This window comes from Symphodus melops (assembly GCF_947650265.1).
Source record: "Symphodus melops genome assembly, chromosome: 3".
Taxonomy (NCBI): domain Eukaryota; kingdom Metazoa; phylum Chordata; class Actinopteri; order Labriformes; family Labridae; genus Symphodus; species Symphodus melops.
In genome coordinates this window covers 6,739,550-6,765,724 of record NC_136693.1, presented here as the reverse complement: position 1 = coordinate 6,765,724, position 26,175 = coordinate 6,739,550, and the positions used below count along the sequence as shown (strand labels likewise).

The window sequence follows — 26,175 nt, the reverse complement described above, 5'->3', positions numbered from 1 at the left end:
GCACAGCACATTTGTCCAGCTGCTCGGACTGGCCTTTCACAGGTCTGCTGTGCAGCCTGAGGTCTGAATAGAGACTCTCAGCAGCAGCTCCTACATTTGCATTTGATGCAGACTTCTTGCAGACTTCAGCAGGCGGTAGCAGCGCCGCGGATGACTATGAACTCCACAAAACTTTGCTTAAGGAAGGTTTGAACATCCATTAGAAAAACATTTACAAAATCATCTGATATCGGTGCCTGATGCTAACTCGTATGAAACATAACTTGGCTGTATCCTCGGTAAAGTGTGTTTGAAACGGCGCCTGTTTGAAGAAGTGCAGACGGAACTAGTTTGCCTGGCGGAGTAGCACTAAATCCACAGCGCAACATAGTACCGGTGCACAGTGTAGCGCGGAGATAGAGGCAGACAGTGCGAATGAGCTAGAACTGAAGGGTTTAATTCTGTGATGCATCTATACGGCGATTTAAATCCAACAACTTGTTTATTTTGATGTTGAATAACGCATTTATCTCCGCTGTTCGGACCGCATAAAGACCCAGTTGTTCCCGTGCTTTTTTTGGGTCCTTACCGACGGACTTCTTGACATTGGAGGGACTTTACTGAAACTCAAGATGTCAATTTTGCCTTTCACTCCCCCCATTGTCAAAAGACTTTTGGGCTGGAAGAAGGGAGAGCAGAATGGTCAGGAGGAGAAATGGTCTGAAAAGGCAGTGAAAAGTCTGGTGAAGAAGCTGAAGAAGACGGGCCAGCTGGACGAGCTAGAGAAAGCCATCACTACTCAGAATATCAACACAAAATGCATCACTATACCGAGGTAAGCACAGTTTGACGGTGACCGTGAACGCGGCATCACCATTTAGTTTGATATGGTTGCATGACTGATGCTTTTAATCACATTTTTTACACATAGTAGCCTAAATTAAACGCATGTCGCAATGTTGCAAATTGTGACACCTTATTCGTTTAATATGACATCCTCTACTTAACCGAGAAGTGGACATTTCCACTTCCTGCACATACTGTCTCCTCTCATGTTTGCTCTGCAAGTAATAACTCGGTGGCTCATGCAATGCACAATGAGCTGCCTCCACTGGTTTCAAGAGAAGCTAGCAAACATCTCGTCTGTAGACTGCAATGCCATCAAAATGTGCACCTAACTTTCAAGTGAACCGAAACCATCTGGGACCAGCAGTCGCTAGTGATCATTTTCTGATATTAATGGGAAGTTGTTTCGCTTGAAGCAGTGGCATGATATCGTATTGACTAGCCACCATCAGCGCACACATGCAATGCAAAAGCACAAATTCAGTCCAAGTTATGTAACTTGGCCTTAATCTGGAGGACGCTTTCTATCGCTGTGTTAGTGCGTAGGCGAGTCTGTGGAGCTGCCTCTCTCTCTCTCTCTCTCTCTCTCTCTCTCTCTCTCTCTTTCTCTCTCTCTGTTCAATGCTTTCTTGAAGCCATCAATACTTTATCTAAAACCACACAAATGCTCTCGAATAACACATGAAAATACAGTTTGTAGTTTGATCGATCATGCTTTGTAATCAGCAGCCCCTTTCCTCCCCTGGATTAAAGGTTGTCAGAGGTTGGAGTTTGTGTGTTGGTAAACAAACACCATGTCTGCAAAAAGTCTGATTTATCTCAGTGCCTTCAAAGTGTTTGAATGTAATGTGACAAATGAAAGGTTTAAGATTGCTAAATCCAAAATAAATGCATCTTATTGATAGATCCATGACACATTAAGGTCTCATTGTTTGAGTATTGCCTGTATCTGATCGGTTATAGCACAACATACTGGTGTCATTGCTCATGTTGTCCTTTACACATACTGTTTCATTTTGTATGCACCGTGCTGGAGTAGAAGAAAAGGCATGAGTAAATAAAATTGCGATTAGATAATTTCCCTGCAGAGCGCGCTCTGAATTATTTGGTAATTGGGCTGAGGCAACATGTTGCAGCCAGAGAGGACATTTTCACCAATGCAGAGGGAAATTGAAAAAACAAGTTTTAGAGAGTAATTAAATTTTAAATCATCCGTCTTGGCTCTTCACCGAAGCTTCATTTTCACAGGTGTGCATACATGATGTTAACGTTATGTACATCAATTTAAAGCACAGTAATATGAAATCATTGTCTTATCAATAATGACCAACAGGCTTGTAATTAGCCTTATTGCATTGGGGAATATGAACCAAATAGCCCTAATTTCAATACATCTTATCTTATAGTATATTTATTAGTCATTTTTATTTCAGTTGTATTAAAAACAAACAGTACTCGCGTTCTCAAAGGAAGGTAGTCTTAATATCCATAAAGGCCTCTCATGATAGTATAAATGAACTCAACAATGTAGTGCCTTGAATTTGACAATAATCTTGCCCTCCCTGTAACAGTCACTATAAGAACTTAATCTGACCTTTAAAGAGTAACGACTAAGAGCTGGGCTGTCATATAAGACTGCATGGATTTCCATCAGCTGTAATGAATACACTGACAACACAGCAATAACCAATAATGAAAACGTTTGTCTTTGTCCACAAAATCTGGTATATATTTTTGGGCAATTTATATTGCAAAGCATCCTGAGTGTCAGGTGAACATTGAACCCTGAGTTGGGCGCTTCCACATTCTTGATCACCACAAGTGTGCATATCACAGTTTGCACAGGCCCGGACCAGTGTTCACAGTTAAGCCTACCCGGAAAGTTGAATGATGTTTGCCATGATCCAGGTTTCATGTTTCCTACCACTAATGCAGAAGGGAAGAGGCAGTGTGCATTAAGATGACCCCGGATCAGAGCTGGCTGTCAGAGTGGGCTAACAGTGTCCCTGGAGAGCTGCTGTTTCTATTAATTCCCTCAATGTTCTGGCTCGCTGACAGCAGCTGCCTGCATGTTCAGGCCTGTCCATGGGGAGGTCCACTCTTATCTCTCTGACACATGAACTCCCTGACAGAGCTCATGGAAGCTCATCGTCATGACAGTCTGCCATACTGCTGAGCGCTAAAGGAAGCTGGAGAGGTGTGCATTGATTAAATTAAAAGTTGCTTTGAGTTGTGTAATAGCACATCCCATCTCTGTAAGGTCAGTTTAAATTAATTTAACACAGTATCTCTTGCACAATTAGTTTACACTAAGGCGCATCATTTGAAGCCTATGTCATGATTTCATCATTATTGTGACATAAACCTTTGTGATAAGCATCAATGGTCTACATACTTTTTTATGTTACTCTTGCCTCAGGGTATATTTTCACATTAGTTTTATATCAAACGTGTTTTTTCCCTCTAAATAAATGTGCAACTTTAATCTGTGAACGCGCACAGAGACAAACACCAGGAGTACGCCTCACGTTTTTAACCCACCTGATACTCTTTTATTTATAGGAGGCCAGAACAACATCAGCAGCAAGCAGCTGTGCATTAACATCAATGAAAACGAGCCACAAGATGCTTGAGTTTTGATCAGAGCAAGGCACCTCAATCGGTGTATTTACAAGAGGGATTTCTGAAATCTAACTATAACGACACCCTAATTGTTTTTGGGGCCTTCGGAAAGCTTGGAAACAATGAGGGTGTTTTCTGCAAGTTGGTTTGGTTGTGGCACAGTTAAAATGTTGCGTGGGTTGTTAAGTGAGTGTTATGTGTCCATATTCTCACCAGCACTTGACATAAAGTGTCCCCAAAAAGACATTCGTCATGGTTATTAAGCTTTCCATTTGAAGTCAGAAACATAGAGCTATTAATCATGTTGGTTGCCTCTAACTTGGGTAGGGATAAGGCTTTACTGGCCTTGTAGGTACCTGTGGTTTTGTTTAAGCTTTTCTGAGGAGCAATAAACAAAGTGAATGTTTTACGTTAAAGCACGAGTCATTCAAAGAGTGATTGTGGCGTTGTGGTGTTGACCTACACACCCACCTTCTTCCTTCCCTGTTTCGTCTCTCAAAATCATCTCTTCCTGTGCGTTAACCTTGGTTTAGTCACAAACATTGGTGCGTCAATTGTGTCACGCCATGAAAGCGTAGCACTTTGTGAGGGTGAAGGGTGGATGTGAATTAGGGTTAGCCTGCACAGTTTGTAAACAGACACACACTCTGTTTCAGTCATGCCTGTGGGTGGGTAAGTAGTTCAGGTTGGTATAAGGCAGCTACCCAATAACTAAATATTCTTGAGCTAAAATAGCCAATAAGTCTGAAAAGGAAAAATGTCAGGTTGTTAGGATGGGTTGACTAAACATCAGACATTTTGGACCAAGAGTCCATGTTTGTTTCTTTTCATGATGATTCTCTAACCTTAAGGAAGTTGTTTTAACCATACCACAATGTTTCTCTAACAGTGACCAGTGAGCTATTTAAAAACAAACCATGACCTTTTTACGAAATCTTTACAAGTGGTTTGTGTGCCTAAATCTGCCCGCACCCAAACCAAAGCAGTACCTGTCATTTAAAGTCCTCATTTAAAGTGATCCGGCTGTGGAAAAAAACGGCAACTTGTGTCTATTTCTTACTAGAAACAAGTCGAGAACTGTCTTAGAAAAATTATTATTATATATTTATTTGAGTTAATTTTATTGTAGTTTATTCATATATTAACTCTGACACTCTTTAAGATTCATCTTTGTTATAATTAGCGGACAAATTTGTTTTCCGCCAACATGCTTAAGTGGAGATATGCCGATCTGACCCTGGTATCAGCTTTGGTCAGGTACAGACACAAATAGCTGGATCAGGTATCAGCAAGCAAGTGTGCCTAATATGTCACGTATCTTCAGTGCTCTAAGAGGCCTGTGTATTTTGAAAGCGTTTTATTGTTGTTACAACAATAACTTCTACAGCTACTTGACACATCTGAAAAGGTGATAAAGAAGGCGGTTGTCAACGTCGAGTTTAACCGAAGAAGGCAGACGAAACTAAACGGTTAACTTTGTTGGCTGCATGGCATGCATCTTTTACCACATTATGTTTTTGTAATCTATAGTAATATGGTGAGTGATGCAGCATTTTAGTATTTGACATCAGTATTAGATCAGTACTTGGTCTTTGCAGATGCCCAAAGCCCAGGTGTCAGGTCTGTATTGTTTCTTCAAGAGTTGGAGAAAAGAAAAGCAGACCACTGAATGAATCACAGAGGTGACTGATACTTGCATTTTCAGCATCATGAAGTGGGCTTCAGTGGAAACGCATTTAAAAAAACAAATAAATCACAAGAGGCACAGTTACGGCCCGTGCTTTTTCAGAAGTGCTGTAACAAAGTTCAGCCATCATTTCTTAGTTGTACATTCATATCAGTTTTGTGACGGTGTAATATGGATGTCCCAGTTGGCGTTACGTTTCGGCGTTGCTGAAGCACAGCACAGCTGAAGCTTCACAAACACACAGTCAGAAATGCACACAAGAAGACCGTACAGAAATGTCACAGGGACGTAAGTATCTGAAAAGGACTAGTGACACGTTCTCTGTCACCGAGTAGTGATTGGTTTTCCAGAAAGTAACAGACTCACTCTGCTTCTCATCTGTGTGTGAAGCAAACCAAAAAGAACCAACCAGAACTTAATGTCTTTAGAATAAACTGCTCAATAGTTGTATGTTGAGCAAAGTCATCACAAACAACTAGGAAATGGTCATTCTTGTCTGTTATGACTATGTAACTCATATTTTTGAGCTACTTATGATGGTTCTGTCATTTCTTGGAACATTTGTAGATTATTGAAGATCCGAGGTTTGTGAGTGTGTTGTGTGTTTGCAGAGAACCTGGGGCGGTGTATTCCTCACTCCTACCTATCTACCTACCTACCTCAACTTTCCCTGACTTTGAGCCAGAGCTGGGGAGTGCATTTGTCTTGTCAGCACACATCCCTGCTGGAAGAAAGACTACCGTCTGATTCACACTGCTGCATGTCAGGGCAGGTGGAAGGGATGGAAGAGTCATAAACAGATGGGATAAAACCAGGCATGGAAAAAGAAAGACACAAAGGCATGAAGGAAGCAGAGTAGGACAGGGAGAGTAACAACATTGTCATTCACAGGACTAAGCCTTCTTCCACACCTGTGTTTTCATACTTCATGTGTTTTTGAGACTCACACATGATGTTTCAGAGATCAGTTTAAAGATCAGTGTGCTGAAACAAGTTCTCCACCATCATGTTCCAAAACATCACAGTTTATGAATGAAAGAGCAAAAGATGCACCTCAGCTATCTCATTGTGGTCTTAGGTAATCCTCCAATCATGGAACACTTTGAATTTCTCACCAAGACATCGGTGACCCAGAGTAAGACTTGATCTGGAGGGGTCCAGAACAGAAAACTTGTTTTAACGGACTGGTATTCAAAAGTTCATTCATTTTTTGTGGCTGACACGAAGGTATCCGATGCAAAGAGAAGCAAAAGATGGCATGAATGAACACTTGAATCTCTGTTTGATGGCCCTGTTTAAATGAACATCATGTTTCCTTTATTTCATGACTGAAACGTTTGCACTTAACCTTTAAGTCACCTTTTCAAGTGTGCGTATGTTAAAGGAAGCCACAGGTAAGGTCATATCTGCCGCCCTGTACTGCGAGCTTTAAAAAGAAAAAAAAAAACGTGTTATGTCTTTGATAGAAAAACACATGGGGAGACCCTCTGTAACTTTTCAGTCCGTATTTTTTTGTTGTTGCTTTAATTCATGTAACAATGGTGGCAAAGGGTTCACGTTGGTCTGATGCAGAGGTCAAATGTTTACTTTGAGTTTCGGCAGACTTGAATATTCGGAGTAAACCCCCCAAAGACTTCAGAGGTCTTTTGGAAAATCCTTGACTTACAACGTCATGACTAATGTACAACAGATAACCGGCCAATGTGAGTGCAGGCCAGAGACCGTGGCTCGGTTGAGTGCGCCCTAAGATAAAGAGTGAAAACAGAAGATAATGTACGTCGTCTGATGTTCGTGGCTTTGGATAAAAGCGGCTGCCGAGAGAATTGCAGCAGAAGGAAGAAGAGTTGGGGATTCCCAGTGTTGTGTCTAGTGCTGGAAGGAAGGGCTTGTCATCTTAGTTGGAGAGTAGACTTTAATAAGCATTAATGACACATGAGAGACAGAGGAATGCAGAATTTAAACAAGAACGAGGAGCAGCAGAGGTGAGAAAAGCACAGATTAGAATGTGGAAGAGACAGGTAAACCAGAAAGCCAAAAGGGTTTAGCTTGAGGGAGAGAACTGCATGTTTGGCAAGAGGCAGAGTGTTTCTCTCAGTTTATCAGTTGGAGACTGTGGTTTGTGTGGTTTGCATGAGAGGAAAACAAGAAACAAGTTAATCACTGAGATAGAGCTGGTTTGATTCCAGCCAGACAGCAGTTCAGTATGAAATACGTGTGTCTCTGGATTAAATACCTGCAGAGACACACAGTGCTGCAAGCTACTGTACTCACACTGCTTTATATCCCACCTGCTGGATAACTGCAAATACAGTACACTGATCATAGCCTACGTTCAGATCAGGATTCAGAAATCCATTAGTTCCTTTAGATTTGGCTGCTCAATACAAAACCTCCACTATTCCTGTCCGATGTTTTCAAGTCAGCATCATACTAACCACTTCTAATACACACCACAGAGTCATGCTTGACTCAAAAGAAGCTTCAGACTTTTCTATAATGCAGGTTCTGGTGCTTCAAGTCACAACTCTATTGATTTAACTGTAAAGTTTAATGTGACAGAATATATGTTTTAGTCACAGCCCTAAAACAACCAGTTCACAGTTTAAAAACAGTTGCTCCTTTTTATAAGAGTTGCAATCGCAGACCAGCTCTAGATAGCTTCTTTGATGCACTGGACTTCAGAAATGTAAGGCGGGCCGGAGGGTGAACAGTGAGGGTCAGTCACAGTAGCGCAGTAATACGCGTGCAGTCTTCGCAAAATGTGTCATCCACATGTTTTGTAACCCTTCAATAGTGCCAAACCTTATGAATAATTTTACTCACCCAATTCAAATGTTACCCACATTTTCTCTAACCTTATTTAAAATATCTGTTCAAAAGTCTGTTCAAAAGTCTACCACTTCCTTTATGCACACGCACGCACGCACACACACACACACACACACACACACACACACACACACACACACACACACACACACACACACGCGCACACACACACACACACACACACGCGCACACACACACACACACACACACACACGCACACTCTCTCTCTCTCACTCACTTTGGTAGCTTTCATGTCAAGTATCACACCTGACTCATCCGAGACAGCATTGTTCAGTGGGGACGACATGTTCGACAGGTCACAGAGAGTTTATGTGTGCTCTCTGTCTGCGTGTGGTTAGCTACTTTTAGTCGCCGTCAGCACTTCAGTTTAAGATTCCTGTCATTGTTTGATTTGCTTTAAAAGGACGACCTTAATGCTGTGAGTCAAGACGGAGGAAGCATACACTGGTGTCTGTGTGTGGAGACCTGTGCTTTCTTTGTTTCCTTCTTATAACCTGAGAAGTTTGATCATAAACTCAATGAGTCAAAACTCTGTAACATCAACTTTTACAGTATAGCTATCACGATTATCTGATATACTGATAACTTTTGCAGATATTTCAAATGTACTTATAGAGGAATGACAGCCATGTTATATTTAAAACAGGAACCAATAAGAAGTTCAGAGACAGTTCTTTGAAATGTTTGTAAGGTTTGAAATCAGATTGAACTACATGAGGTCATGAAGTACAAGGCTCTGCTTAAGATTTTTACTGTTTGCTTTTAGTAAGTCATATCATTGTCTTATATTATATATTCAGGTCAGTACTGTAGAAATGATTTTTATAATTTCCTGTGAAATAGTTATATACAGTTATATACAGGTGAACTTATTCAGGCTGCTGCTTAACAGAGGAATAGTGGCGCTAATATCGTGTGCGTGTGTGTGTCTGTGTGTGTGTGTGTGTGCGTGTGTGTGTGTGTGTGTGTGTGTGTGTGGTTAGTCAGCTCAGAGGAATGCTCTCTTTGCCTGTCGGGCCTTGAGGAGGGCGTGGGCTGCTGTTTGGTTTTTCTGCTCTTGTTAGTTGTGGAGTGGGTTAAAGAGACAGCTCTCTGCCCTGGCCTTCTCACTATCTGCGGGGGAGTGAGCGCGCACCATGCAGGAACACACACACACACACACACACACACACACACACACAGACGGACAGACTTACGCACACTGACACGTTAACCAGACAACAAGCCTGCCTTTGTGCTCCACCGGCCACTACGACAACCACCGCTGCTGCTGCTGCTGCTGCTGCTGCTGGTAGATGTGTGTGGGAAAAGAAGCTGATCTAAAGGAGGGGAGGCTGAAACGGAGAGGGGAAGATTACTTCAAAGACACAAGTACAAAATACAAAAAGACCAACAAGTGGATGAAGATGAGCAGATGACAAGGTCTTACAAGACAAAAATAAACCCGGGAGACATGAGCATAACTTCAGCTGGAGAAAAAGAAGCAGAGGCTTGAGTCTCGCTGATAACTCTCCGACAGTTTACCCTCAGGGGCGCCCGATATATCAACACAAGAGACAAGACATTATGACCTCAGCAACCTCTTCTGAATTTGTATTGATTCTGCGTAGCGTTGCAGTGTTTTAATGTCCGCTGCGATCAAGATTTTAAGCCTGAATATTGTGTGAAGAAACATTTAGCTATGGCTCACCCAGCGTGGACTCATGGGAACCATAGGGTGCTCTGGTTTCCTTTCCAAGTGCAGAAACATGCAGGTCAGGTGGGTTTGAGAAGCAGCATTGTTTGTATGGCGTAAACATGAGGTGGAGTGTGTTTATACGCATGTGTTAACCCTCTCATGGACCCTGTGGAGCTGCCTGAAGCAGGGTTATGATAGTGTCCTCCATGTGTCCTCTGATGCTGTTCAATATTCCCAGAAAACCTCTGTAGCCTCATGAAGCTTTTCTCATCAAATCCCCTTTTTTTTAAGACACAGCTTAACGGCTTTTAGGATCTTTTAGATCGGACGCAGTGTACGCTGCACTCGCCACGGAGTCGAGTGTTGAGCAGAAGGAGAGCGCACACGAGCAAAAAAGCAACGGTGCAAGTTGCTAGGTCATAATATTCAGGAAGATAGCAACTGTTTGGATGCACAGTATGTTCGTATCAGTCTTCTGTTCAGTAGAAAGCCCTAACCTTTGTTTCTGCTGAGGAGGAGGAGGCGAGCAGCGAAGAAGAAGAGGGGGTGTGTTCATTAATTCGTCAGGGCATGACAGGATCTGGGAGCGTTTCGGCTCATCCAGGAGCTGCAGTTCTAGAACAGGCACGACACAAACACACAAGGCACGACCGAACTGTTGGGACATTTCTTTTCAAACTAGAGATTTCTCTCCAATGTCCAGGTCGGTCTGTGAGCCATAGAGCTCTCAGGGAAGTGGGACACTTGTTTGTTGAGATCTGATCTTCCTTCCTACTGAACATTCAGAGGTGACGTCACAGAGCGCTGCACCCTCGTTGAAAAAGTTTGAAGGTCAGCGCAGCTCGCAAGAACAGCAAGAGAGACCTCACGCTGTGCTCATCTCAACGGAGCGCGGACACGCTTGTGTGAAGCAACACAAGTCGGCACCCACCTCGTCCTATCTGAAAGGCCCTTTCAAATACACATAAAGAACATTAACTGAAATGAGTTTATGCCAAGGACTAAATAAGAAAAACCTTTGAACTTGTCTTAGACATGCAAGCAAATACTCCTTCCAAACACACCGACACTTTAAACTTTCAATCAAAGAAATTAAGGAAGCCCAGTTTATTAAGGCCACAACCTGCCAATGCTGTGCCCTAATGTAAGAAAGAAAAAGATTGATGACTTCCATCTGGAACATTTTCAGTCATAAATCATTTTGATTCAGAAAGAGACACGCAGGCTGCTCAACTCATTGACTGTTTGCAGTAAAACTAATGCTTCCCAGTCCTCTATCATCCCCCTGTTCTCTGAGTGCAGACTATGTTATTTGTCGTCTAGTCTTGCCGGTCCCCTGTCTGCTGGTTTCTTATTTCACATCAGGTCCTCCTCCACTGGTCCCAGTACACTCCAGTCCTATGATATCACCTGCGGGCTGGAGTGCTGTTGTGGACTTTTCTCTCTCACACACACTCTGTTCTTGGTTCTCTTCCTTCAGCCCCCCACATAAACACTTCTTTTGTAAGAAAAGGAGAAGTCTGATGGCTTTTCCAGAGAGAGTAGGAGGTGTGTGTGTGTGTGTGTGTGTGTGTGTGTGTGTTGGAATCTACTTTCCAGCTGACACTTGAACTGTTCAGCCTTACTGTTTCTTTCATAAAATGGATCACTGTTGGCCTACAGTTATATAATAAATGCATAAACAAAAAGATCTTGATAATTGTTTTATTTTTTTTTAATCAAAAATCTTATTCCCAATAACAAGTGTTAAATTCTTTGATTGTTTCGTCTCTGGAACCGAATATTATGAACTAACAGTGCTTGCTTAACAATTTTTCCGGTGGGAATTTGAATCCAAAGGATTTTCATTTGGATACATTTAACCATCCAGAGCGACTCAGCAGTTGTTGAGCATTTGATTTCAGAGAAATCTAAACATCAAATGTTTATTTATATTCACATTATATAGTGTGTGAAATCCATTATTCTTTGTAATTGTGGGGTTACAGATTATTTGGACTGTGATACAACAAGCATTAAGATAACAGCCGTACAGGAACTGGACCAGTGTGGGCTGAGAAGGCGGCTCTGTTATCATGTGATGCAGGTGTCCTGCTTTCAGCTGGAAAAGCAGATACACCAAAAATAAATCCATCTAGTAGAACACTTGAATGCAGAGAGGTAAAGTGTAATGTTTCTAATCCCAAACTTGACAGTCACTCCTTCTCCAGATTGAGTGAATGATGTGTCTCTTCACTTGTTGTTGTTGGAGGACAGGACTTGCTGAAAGTCACTGGACTGCAGCTCTGTTGGTCGTGTCGCCACAGTCTGGCCGCAGACTTTATGGAAGGCACAAAGGCCATTTCACTCCCACCCCCCATCGCCCTCACCCCTCACTCACTTCTGGGATGGAGGCAGGGTGGTCAGGGCAGTGGGACAGACGGAGGGGGGGGGGGGGGTTCAGGGGCACGGTCACAGACACTCTGAGCTGCCCTGAGCTGTTGAGACAGTCTGGCAGCCCTATTGTCCAGCAGCACCCTCCTTTCTTTATCCATCACCCGCTTTGTCCTCCCCCCTCTGCTCGCGAGTAGGGCAGATTGCGACAGGAGCTCCTGATGTTTACATGCAGTTGCAGACAATTAAAATATTTAGAACCATTTGTCTCAATGGTTTCATTTTAAGTTAAAGTTTGACTACTTATGTATTTAAACTTATTGAACAAAACTGGAGGACAAATACAGAGACATTTAGTGTTTTCATCTTTCGTTAGCTCAGAGCTTTTGAGATTTATCAAGTCCATGTCAAAAGGTCTGAACCCACATTGAAGCATGTGTGTGTGTGTGTGTGTGTGTGTGTGTGTGTGTGTTCACCACTTGCACAGATCTTATCCAGTCTGAAAACAGTCAGTGTATTTGTTTGTGTCTTTCTAAGCGTAACTGGCCATGCTACACAGTGTTTGTTTTGCTCCCTTCCCTCCTCCCCAGCTCAGTGAAGCTCAATCTGCTCTGTCTGAGTCTGTTTTATGAGTCAGCCAAACACACACACACACACACACACACACACACACCAAAGATTTGTTTATCGACTCTTCTTCACGATCACTTTACAGTCACTCATATCCACACATCCTGCTTACTTTCCAATTCATTTACATAGATTTGTGTGTGGTGTGCGTGTGTGTGTTTGTTTGTGTGTGGGTGTGTGTTTGTGTGTGTGTTTGTTTGTGTGTGGGTGTGTGTTTGTGTGTGCGTGTGTGTGTTTGCGTGTGTGAGAAAGACAGAAAGAGAACATTTTGCACTCCTTTCCATTCATACAAACAGATCTGGTTGGTCGTAAAGGTCAGGGTCAGACTTTGCTCCAGGACATGAAGCACAATGATGCTGACATATATTCTCCTGTGGCAAAAAAATATACACCAGTTTGTCCTTTTCTTTTTTACCAGTTTGTCATTTCTTTTTTAGACATCAATTTGAATCTGACTGGCTCTTGGACTAAAATCGTCACATTTACGAATGTTGTTGCCAGTTTTGAAAAGGAATCTGGATGGGCTAAAGATAAACAGCATCATGTTTCACTTGTTTTCTGTGAAGATTGGAATACAAATAATACAGGCCAGAAAAACAAAACAGGATGCTAGGGTGTAATCAGTTGTTTTCTTCACTTGAATGGGCGTGACATGCAGCAAAGTGTTGAGGTTGGACTCGAACCCATGGCCGCTGGGATGTGGACTATGGTCTCCTATAACTCTATGTAACAGTAACTGCTTACTTAAATATATGAAAAGAAAAGCTAAACAGTTTGAACTGACCAAATAGTAAAATTCAAATAGACAGAAAAACATTTTAAAACAAATTGAAACAAAGAAGAGTACTGGTGTAGTCCATCTTGTTTTCCAGTGTGACTTCTGACTTTGTAAACAAAACAAGTCTGTCTCATCTCTTCAGCCTGAAAGAGGAGCTGGAAGTTGAAAACATGTCCCTCATATCTTCAGTCTGGAAACACAGACAAACACAAAAACACACACTATCACAGTAGCCCAGCAGGGAATTTGGGGTCATATGTCTCCCCCTTTTGCCTTTTCCCTACCACAGAGCTGAAATGCTCTGAGCTCCAAATGGTTTTCCAGGAGCTGAAGTTGGTTCAGACGGAGGCTCTGACTCTTCCCCTCAACAACAGGCTGAGGCTTGATGCTGCTGCAGGAGTGGTTTTTACTGTCAAGGGGGTGTTCCTCATTAAAGTGTCTTTAATCTTGCCGGCACAGATCACTTCCATGAAGAGTGATTCAGATTCACTAGGATGTCGTGTGTGTGTGTGTCCTGACCTGTCTGTGTGTTTGATGTGTTCCGTGTTTTCTCTGTTGCCGTTAGTTTTTTTTTTTTTTTTTTTTTTTTGTTTGAACAGATGTTGGGTAAGATGCAAAACATCTGAATCAAAATATCTGGAATGATTCAACCATTGTTTTAAGTCAGAGAACATCATTCGAAAATTTCCCAAAGTAATCTGTAATTCTGAACAGAGCAGGAAAAAGTCGGGCGCCGTTGGTTGGTGTGTGAAAACGGTGGTCCTTCAGACAGGCGACCCAGGTTTAAATCTGACCTGTGCCTCCTGTCCCGTATATCATTACCCACGATCTCTCTCCCCCCAATTTCTATCTCTATCCACTGTTCACACTGTTAATAATAGGAGCATACAAAGCCCCAAAAACCTCTAAAAAGAAGAAATAAGTTGAAAAAGATGTCTGCAAAATCTTTACGTTTGCTTATCCTTCTTGTAGAGATTTTCTATCACCAGTTTTCTTTCTCTATGTTAACTCCCGTACTTGAGCTTGTCATCTAATAGTTTCAGTCTGATTCCAGGATCATAACTAATTCATATTATTACAAAAAAACACCCAGCTAATGACCTATACTGTTATTGCAACAAATGTATTACTCCAAACAACCTTACTTACACAGAATATTTTTAGATTGCTGCCATTTAGACTTTCTCACAAAGCGATCACCACACTATCTCTGTTTCATATCATCAGTTGATATCTTTTCTATATTCAGCTCTTCTATGCTATGAAACAGTAGCTTCAGTTGGCAGCCATGATGAATCCAAGGTTACAAAGCTTTAATGTAATCGTAAACATCATGGTTCTTCTGCTGATTGGCCCTCTGGAGTTTATCTTTGTTTCTCCAAGCAATGCTACATATTAATGTCTGCATTTAATGTCATTTAATTGATTTCTTTTCTGTTTCCATATTTTCTTGTCTCATTTGTCTGCCAGGTCCTTTTTCAGCATGGAAACGAGTGAATCAATGTGTTCTTCTGTGTTCCAACATGACTGATTGGCTGTGGATTGTTAATTATGTTTATTACTGCTATAAAAAGTCATGTTGTTTGTTTCTGGTTGGGTGAAAAAATCCTCTTTTGTGACGTTCTTCACATATGTAGTTCAGCTTATTAGTGTGACTCATGCCGAACTTTTACTGTAAACGTTTAAAAAATGAAAAAGACAGTGACTGGAAGGGGCCTTATGGAAATAGGGACATTAAGTACTTCGGGACACCATGTTGCCAGGAATGCCACTGCAGTTTGTGCATGTCTGTGTCTGCCCACGCAGAGTCTCGCCCCACTAAACACCCACTCAGCTGCAGGACCTCACACACATTCCACTGACATCAGATCACCTCTGTCAGACACATCCTCAGTTTGACTTTCTGTGTTTAAAAAAAGTGAGGGAACACCTTACAGCAGCAGTTCAATAACCCAGGATGACAATGCACTTTGGTGGATACTTTCCTGGGTGGTATTTTCCAGCATTAAGCTTGTTTTTGATGTTATAAATATGATGTTTCCTTCTGTACATTATGTCAGTGTCTAACTTGTGATTGCTGTTCCTCTTTGCAAATCCAATTTTCACGTGTGTCCCCTGTGTCTTCCTCTCTATTTCCTATCACTCGTGTGAAGATCCCGTTGTTATTTCGTCAAAACTACTAACTCCCCTATATGTCTGTTTTTTTACATTTGTCCATCACCTATAAAACAAAGGTTTAAAGTGAGTCCAACAGCCAGGCATATTCGTAATAAGTGACAATCTAGACACCTGAGAGATGCACTGAATGGCCTGCGCTTCTCTATCATATGTCAAACAGTGCAAAGTTGCTCGATGTGTTAAAAGGAAACAGCACCAATAAATCAGAACAATACATGCCAAGCACCGGAAAGCTGCAGTAGAAAAGAGGAAGTGCAGTCACAAGTACTGAAGAGTTTCACGAACCTTACACAGAAACATGAAAGAAATATGACTGAAAGCTCAAAGTCCTCGATTAAATAACAGCACAAGGTGTCCCTGTTTCTTTGTTTACTGTGCTGAATTGTCCAAATCCTTCAGTTTCGCTGAATGTTTTCTCCCAAAGCAGAGATGAGAAGCCGAGTAGAGCTGTAGTTTGATTTAAAGGCTTCGAGTCTGGGAGATCTTTGATCCCCTTTTTGTTTCTGTGTCATCAACTTTAATCTCTGACAATATTACCTTTGATACAAGATCCAAAAGGGTTTCTATTTGTCTATGTTATTATGTTAGTTCCTTCTTGGTGTGTCAGTGGGGATAATAAACTGCACGAGGTTGTTAATGCTCATACTGAGTGTATAATGGATACAAAAGTGCCTGATAAAATGATTTTGCTATCCTCCTGCTGACCAACTTTCAAAGCATGAAGTTGTATCTTCTTAAAATCGGCAATACGTCCTCCGCTTTAATCTGAGAGATATTCTGGCTTCATCTTGTTCAACAGGAAAGGGACACGCTGTCCATACAGTCTATGGTCCGAACACACCTTCATAATGGCTCCTGGTCCACATAAGATAAAAGGCTCCATAACCCTGTCAAAGACTTCTTATTGCATTTGCTTCCTTACAGTTGAGCGTTCACATAGTGTCAGTTAACTTACCATTTCCTGCTTTAGGATGTGTTTTAGATTTGAAGCTTCTCCAGTTTTCCCCCTTTTCTTCCTTAAACTCTATTCTACTGTCTGCTTGTGAGAACATGAAGTATTCAGACATGCTTTACAAATTCAAGAACCTCCCCCCCTCCCAACACACTCCCATTCCAGCCCCTTTTAAAGCCTGTAAATGAAAGCTTTTTCTATAAAAAATTAAAGCACCCCACTCAGCTTGCTGGATGTACAATAGCTGACCCAGATGGGGCTCTCAGTAGTAAGACCCCACAGGCCCTTGTTTTTATTTGTGGACATGCGGTTGTCCTTTTTAAGGGGGGTTTAGCTCATGACTTTGACCCTGACTCTGTGTTTGAGCTTGAGCCAGTGTTGAGATAGAAAAGACGTTTTGGGATGTTTCCTCTTGCATAAGATGATTAGTGTTTTTTTTTTTCATGGGTCATTGTGCGCAGAGATTACAGGGTACGTCCCCGTTATGATGATCCGCTGCATAACACTAGCGCTCTTTTCTGTCCGGCAGACTGTGTCATCATCCTGCCGGCAGTGTTGTTTACCAGATGGGTGCAGATGTTATACAACACAATGAAATCCCTGCTGTACATATTGTAATCTCATTCTAGGTTGTTTATTATTAAACATCAGCTCATAGCCGGTCCACACACAGCTGGGACCCTCGTCAGCAGGAGGATGTGTCAAAGCCCAGATTGAAACACTTCAGCTAAAAGCTGACTTGGTGTGCAGGACTGAGTTTCTTTAAATAAGAAGTCACACTTTCATAAATAGTCATATTATTTATATTTGAATTCTTTAGAGAATCCTGGAAAATATCAGTACTAGGTTTAAAAGAAACATTCAGATCATGGACTTACTTCATGTTTGAAGCATGAAACAGATTGTTATGAAAGCCACAGGCTGTCGCAACCATCAGTAAGGGCTGCCAAGTCTTCAACACCTTGGGAAATAATCTCATGGTCAGTATCATTGAAAACATCTTCAAAAATGAGACAATTGAAATGTGAAAGTCCTTGAATATATGTTCATGTCTAGGATGCCAATGTTTCAGACATACGCAAAGATACTCCTAACATCATTACACCACCTATATAAGAAGAGGGGAACAAAGAATTGATTCACACCTTTTAAAGAATGACTGGATTGTTGATTTATTTGCATAACATGGAGTTCAGTAACCATATTCTTAAAAACACATTTGTGGTGGAAAGTTCTGAACAAGCCTCTGTGCTGTCCCTCCTCTCCACTCGTCTGCAGGTCTCTCGATGGCCGTCTGCAGGTTTCCCACAGGAAAGGACTCCCACATGTCATCTACTGCCGTCTGTGGCGCTGGCCCGACCTGCAGTCCCACCATGAGCTGCGAGCGGTGGAGCTGTGCGAGTACGCCTTCCACACCAAGAAGGACGAAGTGTGTGTCAACCCATACCACTACCAGAGAGTGGAAACACCAGGTACGGCAGCTTGAGGCGTGTTTACTCTTTAGTTGGAGGATGGGGAAAAGTTTAACAATTTGATCTCAAGGGATTAGCCTGTTTGTCTTTGATTCATTGGACGTCACTCTTTCTAATCTTATCGCGTTAATGGATGAAATTGTCCTTCTGTTGTTGTAGTGTTGTGTAACATATTTATTTACTTTTTCCTGACGTGAAACGATGTTCGATGTTCAGTCTTAATTTTTTCCATCCACAGTACTTCCACCTGTGCTGGTGCCCAGACACACAGAAATCCCCAGTGAGTTCCCTCCTCTCGATGACTACAGCCATTCAATCCCTGAAAACACAAACTTCCCTGCTGGCATTGAGCCCCAGAGCAACTATATACCAGGTACCAGTATTCTCCTGAACTCCGCTCAGATACACCAAATCTGAATATCAGCAATAACCAAATGGTAATCATTAACATCAAACAGTTGTTACGGAGTCTTCTTTTCCAAAAATAAGTAGCATCTTTGCTGACCAGGAGATGTTCAGGTTTTTGGTAGTCTTGACCAACATCAAGCTAGTAGCTATTTGAACACTGGCAAGCCTGTTCATACTTCTTGATTTTATACATTACACAATGTGGATTCTGAGCGACTTCAAGTAACAACTTTGTTTTTCTGTACATTGTGAGAAAATGATTCACTTGCCAAATTTGGGAGTCATCTTTAGGGACTTGTACACCGTTCTAGGACTTCAACAATCGTTTGTCAGCTGTAACATTTGTTTCTGGCTATTTTTGATGATAAAGTATTTTTTAATACTAAAAACAAGGATGTGTGTTTCTCCAACTAGAAACGCCTCCACCAGGCTACCTCAGTGAGGATGGAGAGACCAGCGATCACCAGATGACCCACAGCATGGACACAAGCTCCCCTAACCTGTCACCTAATCCTGTTTCACCCACACACAGCAACTTAGGTAAGGGCTGTGTGTGTGTGTGTGTGTGTGTGTGTGTGTGTGTGTGTGTGTGTGTGTGTGTGTGTGTGCTAAAGTGTGTGTTTGTGTACTTATCAGTGTGTCTTCCTTTACTTACAGAGAAATGTTTCTATAGTGTCTCCCCAGTGGGAATTCTCTGTTTGATTTCACTCCAGTTCTGTAAGAGGAAACCAGGTGATGAAAGACGTCTTTGTCTTCTCTGCTGCATGTGAGCTGCCTAACAGGCCAGCCCAGCATTCAGCCCAAAACAACATCAGTGACAATATGTTAACTTTATTCTATGAAGATGGAAAAACGCTGGGGGGCTTGGACAGAGAGGTACTGGTGAATAACACAAATCACACCAGTGTCATTTGGCAGCTTGCTCTGGACTTCAAAGCCAAGGACACAATGTTGAATTTGTTAGGGTGGTGGTGTTGAGCGGAAAAGAGCAAATGACCAGAACCAGTTGAAGTTTCTGAAAATTATCAAGGATAAGCATGTAATTTGACCGTTTTGGCTCCAGCGTCCCACCAGTGAGGCTTGAGTTTCCACATTTGTCTGGTGAAAGCTTCTGGGAAAAAGCGTATGGGTTTGACATTTGGTGACGTAAGCTCAGCCCAATGTTTTCTTTGGTAGTTAGTTTTCCCCCACAGCCCCTTTCTGTTCCCCATTTTGCCCCTCTTTTGTTCATCATTTACTTCTTTCTTAATGGTCTATCTAGATCTATATGTTTAAATCTTTCTTTGATAACCTTGATTTTGCCTCTTGTTTTATATCAAACATTAGAGGAAATACAGATCAGCACAATTTAGTCTATTCACAGTCGCCCGCCTGAAATCTTTAGTTAATTCTCTTTTCTCTCAACCAAAACTTTATTCTGATTTTAATGAAAGTCTTCTTCCTTCTGTGTCAGACCTTCAACCTGTTACATACTGCGAGCCGGCCTTCTGGTGCTCTATTTCCTACTACGAGTTAAACCAGCGAGTAGGAGAGACCTTCCATGCCTCACAGCCCTCGCTGACAGTGGACGGCTTCACGGACCCCTCCAACTCAGAGCGTTTCTGCCTGGGCCTGTTGTCCAATGTCAACCGCAACGCAGCTGTGGAGCTGACACGCAGACATATTGGTGAGATTGAATTTGGTCTGTTCTGCACATTTAACTGACATTACGCTACATATTGACAGATAGATGTTCCATTACTTCATACATGTACTGCCTGACCTGAGGAGCTCGTTGTTCTCTCCGTGTTTTCTTGAAGGCCGTGGTGTGCGGCTTTATTACATCGGAGGAGAAGTGTTCGCCGAGTGTCTCAGTGACAGCGCCATCTTCGTTCAGAGCCCCAACTGTAACCAGCGCTACGGCTGGCACCCTGCCACCGTCTGCAAGATCCCTCCAGGTGTGTGTCAGACGAGAGAGAAAACGTGTCAGGAGGGAGGAAAGAATAAGTAAGACAACGAAGAGAAATAAAGTGAAGAAGAGCGGCAGGCGGTTAGAAAGTCAAACTTTTCACAGATAGACAATAGACCCAGTTTGTCCACATCATGTCAAAGTCTCCTCAAGTAAGTCACTGAATCTGAAAAAAAGTCCTTTTTCTAAGACCCCTTTATATGTATGTCTTGTCTTTAAAGAATTCCAGCACCAAATTATTTTCTCCTTAACGTTCACTTTGTGACTTATGTGTGATTTATGACTTTCTGCTGCCAGAAGTCTCCAGTTTGAGCGCTTAGTCACACTGGAAGACCCTGCTTGTTAATTAGGTTGTTATTACTCTCACTTAAGTTAATTCTTTTAAATTAATGACTCAGACTACATTTGTTTTGGCTGCGTCGTCATGACTGTTAGCAGCAGAGGCCACATCAAGCCCATCACTAACCTTCACCAGGAACGTTTTCACTGAAGTGCAGTCTGCATGAAAACATGCAGTTTTCCTCTCTGCAGTCGTTTGTCTAATTTAAGCACATTATTTATAAAAGCCAAACCAAAACTTGGATCTTAAATCTCTCGATGTTTGTTAACAGTAAGATTTTTTTACAAAAGCAGTGTTGCACTTTGTAGACTTATTCTTTAGCCTCCTTTTCTGACACTCTTCCCTCACTGTCACTGTGATGGCAATTTTGTTTATTGTCGTCATTTCTGAATAAACTCTTTGAGTCACTTTCAACAATCCACCTCTTGGAGAGACCCAGTCATGTTTCTGTGACGATGTCATGTGGTCAGATAAACATCAGACACAGATGTCGTTGACTTATTTGTTAAATAAGCATGTGTGTTCAAAAGAAAGCTCAGAACACTCAGGTTAGCTGTCCCACAAAATACGTTTTCAACTTAATCCATTGTTGGCACCGATTTTTTTAGCACTGCAATCCTGTCACATGAAGGTCACTTAAAAGTTAGAATCAAAATGGATTAAACGGAAACAAAGAAACCTTTTATATTTAGTGTGTTTTTCTTTCTTTTAATCAATCTGGAAGCCGACATGAAGCTGCCTCATGTGACATCCCTTTTATTGGATTTCCTTCGACAGGGCTTTTACATTTTTCGTTTACAAGCATAGTGCTCTAAAGATTTGTAACACACAACTCATGACTGATTGATTGAGGTCATTGGGAGTTGTTGTAGCCTGACATGTGTCTTGGTTGTCTCCTCCAGGATGTAACCTGAAGATCTTCAACAACCAGGAGTTTGCTGCCCTGCTGGCACAGTCGGTCAACCAGGGCTTTGAAGCTGTTTACCAGCTCACGAGGATGTGCACCATCAGAATGAGCTTTGTAAAGGGCTGGGGAGCAGAGTACAGGTAGGCTGCTTTGGGTTAATGAATAGCACTAAGTCGTGTCTTCAAAGTCTCACACCAACTTCAAGAGAGATTCACTGCTGGAAAAAAAAAGGAATACAACCTCCAACTATCTTCTCTGTGACATGATAAGAGACTTTGTGTAAAGATGAAGTTCTCAGCCAGCCTTTATGTAAACGCAGACAATAGAAACAAAAATTGTGTGAATCACATCCCTCAATCCAGCCGCCCCCGCTGCCGGGCATCTGCTCACACTCTGGTGGATCCTCAGTATGACATCACTGAGGCCTCATCAACACAAACAGGCCTCAGACTATTTTTAAAAAGACACATGTGTTTTGTCAAAAAAGACATGTCAGACTTTCCCTCTTCCATCGCCTCTCGGTTTTCCACTCAGTCTGACTCAGTGATAGTGAGGGAGGAGGAGACAGTAAAAGCGGAGTCGATGATTGGCTAAAAGTTTGCTCAGCATAGGAGGCTTCCCCAAGGGGGGAAACCTTTGTGCTGAGAGTGAGGGCTTCGCAGTCCTGCTCAGACCAAACTCTGACATGTGGAGACACTTAAACACCGGATTCAGGTTACTGGACCAGCCAGGCCCTCCTCCATGTCTACCTCCACCCACACCTTAGTCCTCAGTCTTTTCCCAGCCCTGTGTTGTTTTAACCCTTTACCCCCTTTACCTTTATGAATTCAAAAACGGTCAATGTTTGCATCTTAATGATTCAGCCAGAGTTTCCTTTTAGTAACCATGAAACACATAAACTATAGCAAAGGGGAATCATTTAGTATGACAACACACAGGAAACATTGGCCTGAAGAATGCATTTTCTTTTTAACCAAATGATCAGTTCTCTAAACTCAGCCTTAATTTCCTCTTGTACTTACTGATGTGTCCACACAACTCTGTGGTTTCAAACAGGATTTGTCGTTTGTGTGTGTGTGTGTGTGTGGGGGGGGGGGGGTTATCACACCAGGTTATCGGAGTAAAGCACACTGGAGCCACAATCTTGTTGGAAATCTACCCCCTCTTTCCTAAAGCATACAGACTCAGAATTGTCTCCTGTGTCTGTGTTTGTCTTTATTTCTGCCTCTCCTCTTTGGTGAAACAGGCAGGGAATTTAGAAAATTAGCCACAGGGTATGGAGATCAAGGGGTCTTTTGAAGAATTTCACAAGACACATCACCTCCAAGTTTTGAAATGGTACCTTCTCCAACAGTTTCACATCTTTGTGAAACTGTCTGTTATAGTCAGTGTAAAACTTTTGAAAGAACGTTTTCACTTTAGCATTGTGAACTTTGTCAAGGAGGCTTTAGTAAGAGACCAATGAACCAATATAAACAAAATACTGTAGACATGAAATGAAGAGGAGATTGTAGGGTCTAATCTAAACAATAGAATAGAAAAGAAAGGATCCGTTATCCTAGCACGTGTTCAAGTGAAACTCAAACTTACAGTCACCTACTTTTTATGTTTTTATGTTTTGTTTTCGAAAGTCAACCTCTGACCTCTGCCTTAAATGGGACCTGTAATCAAAGTAGAGTTGTTTAACTTTATTAAAACATTTTTACTCTCTTCTCAGTTTTCTTTCTTTAAAAACTGTCTCCTCTCTGTGTCTCTCCAAGGCGACAGACGGTGACCAGCACCCCCTGCTGGATCGAGCTGCACCTGAACGGCCCCCTGCAGTGGCTCGACAAGGTGCTCACACAAATGGGCTCCCCTAGCATCCGCTGCTCCAGCGTCTCTTAGGAAAACACTCTCCATCTACCCAATTCCTGTCAGTGACTTAAAAAAAAAACAGACTGCATGCAGACAAAAACAGCTTCAAACGCTCAGAAAGATGGTAACACCCGCCCCCCCTCCTTCATTCAGCCAATCCTCAATCTGTAACTTTTACTCCCTCCTCCCCACTGGCTGTCAGTAGCACTTTTTATATTCATGTTGTTTGTGGTAAAAGGGGATAAGTGCAGTAAAGCAGCACCATGATAATGTTGATTGGTTGATTGGCAGTTTGATGGAAACGTTTTAATCATTGGCTTCAAAGTGCAAGAAAGGCGGTAATGAAGAAAGGAGATATTTCCAATTAAGAGATTCTTTTATTGTTTTTCTTTATTATATAACTTTTGTACAGATGTTAAGGTGAACAATGGATTTACAAAATAATTACATTTTTTTAAGCATATACAACAAACTTAAGATATTGTTTCATGCATTTTAGATGACTTTGTTTCTGTATTTGGGCATTTGATCGTTATTGAAGACAGATTGAAAATGAGTAATGATAATCCTCCACCGGTTGTAAACACTGTGTGAAGGAGATACATCAGGTCTACATTCAAACTTCTGATGAAACCTTTCCCACGTATTCTAGCTGAAACAGTTTAAATGATGACATAAAGAAGGTGGCATTCATCAAAGTGCATGACGATGAAGATGCACTTTTTCAAAATGTCCTTATTCTAGTAAAGTGACGTTGGCAAAGTAAACTCAAGGTACAGTACTTCTGTATGTACTTATGTTCAGAGTGTAATGTGAAATATACTCTATGTTCATTTCAGGAAGCTTTGCCAATATGCAACACCATTTTTGCAGCACCATATGATGTAGGTTGTTTTTTTTGTTTTGTTTTTTTAACAGACCCTCGCACAGAACTGGACATCATTTCTTTACATTTTGCTAACATTTAGTAAGAATGCTGAACACACAAAATGTAGATATAGTACTTGTGTGTGATAGGAGAACTCTGCAGAAAGCTGTGTAAAGAGAGCAGGAAGATGCCTTTGCTTTTTTTAATTTTCTCTCTCAGCAGTCCAAAACATTGCTCTTACTTTTAGCCATCAGTGATATTGACTTTTTGCACACTCAGGACCGTCAACAAACAGATGAATTCTGTACAGAAACCAGTGAGAAGAATGGATGCATGACTCGAGACTCAACATCTATTTTGATACCAATTGTTTTTGTAGTACAATAAGGTGATGTGTTGTAGACTTGCTCTGCTGTCATGTTTTTTGCATGACATGACAGGAGATACTGTGGGCAGGTGTAGGATAAGAAGCTTGTATTTTTCTACCTGTGCTGTGAAGACAAGGCAGTGTCAGAATAAAGCACAGCATTTTACAAAGGGAAATGTTCAGATAGAGGCATGTAAATACCACATGCTTCATCTAATGTCCCTGATTTTGGTCTATGTACATGTAGTACATAAATTACATGTGATATAACACGACCATCAGCCTTTATAATGTTGATGGATTTTTTTTAAACATGAGAACAAAAAAGGCTCAAAAAGAACAAAAAGGTTGAGTCACTTTTGGCGAAGCAAACTCTGGAATTGAAGCGTTTAGTCTTAGCTTTGGTCACTTTTTCTTTAACCTACCCACTGTGCTGGAAGTCGACGGATTTCCTTTACAACACAAAGACACAGTGGGTGGACTTTTTTTTTTTCATTACTTGCTTACAATAACCAGCTTTTGATGTTAATGCCAGCCCAGTGGTGCTAATCTCTCATGTTTTAGGGACTCAAGAGCGATACAAAGCCATAAGATTTGACTCTCGAAGCTGGTAGATTTTGATCTCTTTCAAATGTCAAACTTTAAGTTGTTTCAGAAACGGTAGCATCTACTAATCTGAGACACGTGAGTCCTTTGAAAAGCTTCTAGTATTCTTGAATGCAGCAGTCCTGATCCTAATGGACTCTTTAAACCCATGGCCGATGTAATTACCCAGTAGGGAATATTTTGCAAAGCAGATTTGTCATTTTTATACACTCTTCAACTTTTAGTGCTTGTGCTTTGTCCCCTTATCTTTATTACATTACAGTAACCGTTATTAGTTGTGATATGCTTCTGTTTTCGTGCTCTGTACTGGTCGTTTTAGATGTCTTGTATAAAAGTATACTCTTTATTTTTCTCTGCCTATAAAACAAGTTGATGTGATGCTTTATATTTGTGTTTATTATTGTTGAGCTATTAATAAAAAAATCTATCTTGTGGTGACACTTTGTGTAAGCTTGGGAGCGCAAAACATACATTTCAAAACCAAATCGGGTGTTCAGTGAAAAGGCTTTTGTTATGTTCAGTCTGATTCACAAACAATTCAATAAATAAATAATTGCTTAATTTTTTAACTTAAAGAGTTTTTATAGCATGCAATATACTTTAAAGCTCATTTAATGAGTTTGGTCAGTTCATGAAACGTTTTTAAAGACTGATGCCTCTTTAGGACAGACAAAAGCAAACCGGACCATGAGCGCCAAGAAGGTTTGTTTCTTTAAAGTTGTTTTAAATGGCTTCAAGCGCTGACTTGGGGAAGGTGTCAAAAAAAGTGTATGACTGCATGCTACTAACACAGCCTTTGTTTAATTGAGTGAAACAGTGAAATGTCTAAAAC

General features: G+C 41.5%; 1 protein-coding gene across 1 annotated transcript; it reads left to right on the top strand.

Annotated features, from left to right (window-relative positions):
* The first annotated feature begins 100 nt into the window (after window positions 1-100).
* smad3a (SMAD family member 3a) lies at window positions 101-25,781 on the top strand. Its single transcript, XM_079338851.1, has 8 exons — window positions 101-814; window positions 17,852-18,045; window positions 18,284-18,418; window positions 18,868-18,993; window positions 19,907-20,119; window positions 20,253-20,390; window positions 21,644-21,788; window positions 23,409-25,781. Exons 1-8 carry the CDS (start codon window positions 612-614, stop codon window positions 23,530-23,532), a joined length of 1,278 nt encoding a protein of 425 aa, XP_079194977.1. The 5' UTR covers window positions 101-611; the 3' UTR covers window positions 23,533-25,781.
* The last annotated feature ends 394 nt before the right edge of the window (window positions 25,782-26,175 follow it).

Coding starts and splice junctions, on each gene's coding strand:
- smad3a (XM_079338851.1), top strand. CDS start 612: ATGTCAATTTTGCCTTTCACTCCCCCCATTGTCAAAAGACTTTTGGGC. Junction 18,419..18,867: donor CCAGAGCAACTATATACCAG/GTACCAGTATTC, acceptor TTCTCCAACTAG/AAACGCCTCCACCAGGCTAC. Junction 18,994..19,906: donor ACCCACACACAGCAACTTAG/GTAAGGGCTGTG, acceptor CTTCTGTGTCAG/ACCTTCAACCTGTTACATAC.